Source organism: Sinocyclocheilus grahami, unplaced genomic scaffold (genome assembly GCF_001515645.1).
Source record: "Sinocyclocheilus grahami isolate Dianchi unplaced genomic scaffold, SAMN03320097.WGS_v1.1 scaffold36.1, whole genome shotgun sequence".
Classification (NCBI taxonomy): domain Eukaryota; kingdom Metazoa; phylum Chordata; class Actinopteri; order Cypriniformes; family Cyprinidae; genus Sinocyclocheilus; species Sinocyclocheilus grahami.
In genome coordinates this window covers 1,759,939-1,764,368 of record NW_015505215.1, presented here as the reverse complement: position 1 = coordinate 1,764,368, position 4,430 = coordinate 1,759,939, and the positions used below count along the sequence as shown (strand labels likewise).

The 4,430-nt window shown below is 38.6% G+C and overlaps 1 protein-coding gene across 1 annotated transcript in view; it reads left to right on the top strand.

Moving 5' to 3' along the window:
- Positions 1–1,034: 1,034 nt before the first annotated feature.
- The window catches only part of LOC107581546 (attractin-like protein 1), a 133,861-nt gene continuing 130,465 nt past the window's right edge, over positions 1,035–4,430 (top strand). The window contains exon 1 of the mRNA XM_016267124.1: positions 1,035–2,154. Coding sequence (XP_016122610.1) covers positions 1,919–2,154 — 236 coding nt within the window. The 5' untranslated portion in view covers positions 1,035–1,918. The remainder of the gene's footprint in view (positions 2,155–4,430) is intronic.

Genomic DNA, 4,430 nt, shown 5'->3' with positions numbered 1-4,430 from the left:
TGGTAATTCAGTGTTCCTGTAAAAAAAAAAAACGAACAATAATACTGATAAGATATTATTATTATTATTATACGAATTCTACTAATAAGAACAATATAAACAACGCACTAAGGATTAATGAGCTACTGGATTCATGAATATTAATTAGGCTGTGTGCGTTTGCTCGAACTGATTCGCTGAAATCTAAACAGGGATGATAATAGGTGAGCACCAGCCAATGAGATTGTCGTTTGCGCATTAGTTCCGCCTACTACAGGAAAACCCAGCAGTTCTTAAAAGCTGAAGAATTCCTAAAGGAACGCCGTTACTTTTACAGGAAAATACAACAAAGTATATTGTTTACATGTAGCGCATCAATTCTGCATGTTATGTAAGACTCTCGCTCGCTCTTTGCGCGTGAGAGAAAGCGATGGCGAGTCGTGCACCTTCACACTAGAGTTTACGTTACACCAAATCCACAAACACAGGTGCGCTGCGCATGCATTCAAATGAACTGAAAAATATAACAGATCGCTTGACGGAGAGTGAAACTCTGAAGCGCTCAGTCAGAGTGTTCTGTGAGTGAAAATATATCTGTGCTAATCATATACTCAGCATCCAACTCACACACTGGCGAGTAAAATCTTAGAATTTATTAGCCATTGGCTAATATTAGACATCATTTAGTCGCCCAGAGTGAAGATATGCGAGTGATTTACTTGCAATGTAGAGGGTTGTGAATTGTTCAATTTTATGTAAAATGAATAATCTTATATAGGCTAATCTTACATTCTAGAAAAGCCCTTTGGCTGCCACATAATTGTTAAATGTCACACACTATACAACACAATCCCCTACTTGGGAAATAAAAAATAGCCTATGCTCTAAAACGCTAATAGCGATAGGAAGTTAGGTTTTCACACACTTCCTGAAAATATAACAAAATGTTAAAAAAGTTTCTCAAGTACTGCAGTGGATATTCCAGGAACGCGCATGCTGGTCTCTGTCTCTTTAAAGACGTCCTCTTCCCATTGCGCAGGCGCGGACATCTCTGCGTTGAGTTTGCTCCAACCTGAGGAGCAGCCAGCGCGAGCTGTTCGTACTATGGGAGCTTAAACGGTGGTCGAGGGGGCCAAAATTCACACACTGAGAGGGTTTCAGAGCACCGGGACGAAGAGGATATATACCTACACTGAGGGTCGACGCATTCGTTAAGGAGTTTATTACGTTGAGCCTGAAAAGCAACGAAAAAATATGCGGATAACGGATAGTTGCTCAGGTTTTCCAAATCCCTCAGCGCAGAGGACAACAGCAGAAACAACATCCGTGTTACTGACTGGTGCTGTTAAAAAGGATGCTTTTTACTCCGAAACCTTCTCCGTTTAGCGTTTTACCCCGTGGCATATGAACATTTAGCAACGAAAAGGTCAAGGTTTAAAGGCTTTAAAGCACACCAGCAGTGTATTTGGGCAGCCAGCTGAATGTTTACGCTTTAAAATGGCTGCGGACGGGATCAGAATAAGACTTGAATAATATGATGCTTTAAAGCTGGAAATATCTCATCACTTGAGTTATGGTAATGCTCTGGGAGGAAAGATTTTTTTCAGTGTTATGGGGAATTATTTTCCAGCCCTGTAACTGCAGGAGGTAACGTAGGAAATTCCTGCCCTTGTTCAGAAACAATGAGGCGAGAAAGATGATTTAATATGCCTGTGTTTATGCTCATTTGATCATATCACACTCGGATCTGGAGGTTTTCCATTAAACGATTGCCTAAATTTTGGGAAACTATTGCTGATATTTAAGGAATATCCATGATCTGTAAGTGAACGGATCCCCTCTGCTGTTTTAATTGAAACAATCTGGGCTCCAGTAAGCAGGGAAGAAAGGCCCTAAGATACTGATACCCAATCACCAACAATAGCAGCATCCCTAAACCATGAATGCTGGGAAGAGGATGCTAAGACCTGAACTGTTTCTGGTCAGACAGAGACTGCAGGGCATGCAGAGATATTTATGGCTGTGTGTGATGTTCTCCCTGGTGCTGATTTCAGACGGCTCTCCATCTACACCCTGCGAGCAGAGCTGTCTGTCAGGCAGGTGTGTGAACGGATCTTGTGTCTGTGATCGTGGATGGGTTGGGGACCAGTGTCAACACTGCCAGGGAAGATTCAAGTGAGTATTTAATAAGGCATTTATGAGTATTAAATCAGACTGTTTCAGCTCTGGAGGAACATGAAAGCATGTTGCAAGTGCTTGTGTGTCCAATTCACTGATAATGGGTGCATATACTGAACACTCAGAAAAAAGTTCACAAAGCTGTCACTGGTGCAGTACCCTTTCCAAAGGTACTAATACATACCATTTAGGGTTGGATAAGATGTAAAGATATGCCTAGCTTTTGTATCTTAGGATACCACCCCAGTGACAGCTTTCTTTCACTGTTGTTTGATTCAAATCTAAAGTTGTGTTATTGTGATGCTTAGGAACACAGGTCCATTGCATGTTCAATCATCTGTGAAGCATGTTACTGATTGCTGGATTGTCATACTTGTCTGGGGAATTTGGATAACTTGAAAAGGACTTTTCACTTATGTGCATCATCTGGTTAAAAACTGATAAGAGGGGCACTTATTCTTGACTGCTCCCTCCTCTCAGACTATTTTTGTGTGGCTAAAAAATCTAGATTTCATTTCCACATTGAAATCTTTTTTGGTATACTCCTGGCAAATCCCACGAGTCCTGGCACAGTTTGGTTGAATTAAAGTTTTGTACTTTTAGCACAAAGACATGAAATTAAGGCCTTAAAAGGTCTTAAATTAGAACAGAAAGTCTTAAATTCATAAAGTCATTGATAAAATGTATATATTCCTCAGTATTTTGTCTTCTTTTCACATAAAATATGTAAACATCCTTAAATCAAGATATATTTCCTTGAGATGCATATTCTGAGAAATCAAGTAAGTTTGTTAAAAATAAGAAAATATGTCAGTGGGGCTTGAAAACTTGTTTTAATTTTGAATTAAGTTGATTTTCTGAACCCTTTGGCAGATATTTGTTCTTTTAAATCATAAACTCACTTCATTTTGATCAATTTCACAGAAAACAAGACTTCTTATCTTCTGTCATCTTTCTTCTCAAGTAACTATATATTGATTTATGATTTTTTTTTTACAAATATTTTTTACTGGAAAACAAGACAAAGATACTGAGGAAGAACATCACTTTTTTGTAGTGTGCCCAGAAGGCACAGTAAAAGTTATTTCCATATTGTAGTGTTTGTAAGAAGAGCTATTCAAGTTTTTTTTGTAGAATTAATGAAAAAGTAATTAAGAGATGTGTTGGAGGTTGTATTTTCAAAACGTTGAAGTGTTGCCAGTACAACTTATTGTCTGCTCCTAGACACGTACATTCAAATAACATATTGTGTTACCTTCAATTTATCTTAAAAAGGTTTTAAAAAGTCTTCAATTTACCTTCATAAAACCTGCGGTAACCCTGTTCTTCACACAGTTTATATTAGTATATTTAAATAATTGTACAGACATGATCTTATGAGAGTGATTTGAAACATCTACTGTACTGTCATTATTAATTCTGTGCCTTTGTCTTCACAAAGGATGTCAAAGGTACTATCGGTAGACATGATTTAGTTTTAAACTATCTTAGTTTGACAGCTGAAGGATAAATGAAACTCTTGAACAAAGCTCCTGCACTGTTTCTTAAAATAGCATCCCGCTCTCATCGGGTGCAACAAAGATCTCGCTCTTCTCTCCATCTTAGAAACAGCCAAAAGGATGCTATCCGCATTTATAAGTGCTGTCACTCAAAATAAACTTCAGCGTGACACCTCGACCTGTATAAAAATGTTGTAAGCAACAATAGCTGAATGAAAGGAAATTAACTCAGTTGATGTTTTGATGCTCTCATTGTTGGGCCTTTGTTGGTCCAGGTGACCAGGAAGTCCAGAGTTATTATCTGAGCATGTCGTACTGTGTGATCACCCATTAGATGCCCCTGTCCAGCGGTGCGCTTTTGCTCCTCCATAAAAGCCTAATTTCACATGCAAATCAGTAAAATCATGTAACGTGACTTGCAAAATGGGACGTGCTTGATTTATAGAAGTATATTTATTAGGGATGTAACGATTAACTGTGAGCCGGTTGAAAATCGATTTAAATATGAGACGATTCTAATCGTTTGAGATGCTAAACAAATCGCGATTCAGTTAGTGGTAGGAGTTTATATGAATGTATGTCTGAGGGGGACTTACTGTCTTTCGATGGTATTTTTTCTTTTCATCTTGCTTCTGTATAATGCATATTAAAGTTCATAAGTGCAGCGCTGCTTTGTTTACAGCGGAAACCAATGAAACGCTTTAAGCGCCACCTGCTGGCAGAGAGTGAATCTGCGTCTCATTCAGCTCGTCTGCTGTTTCGGTTTCATGCAGA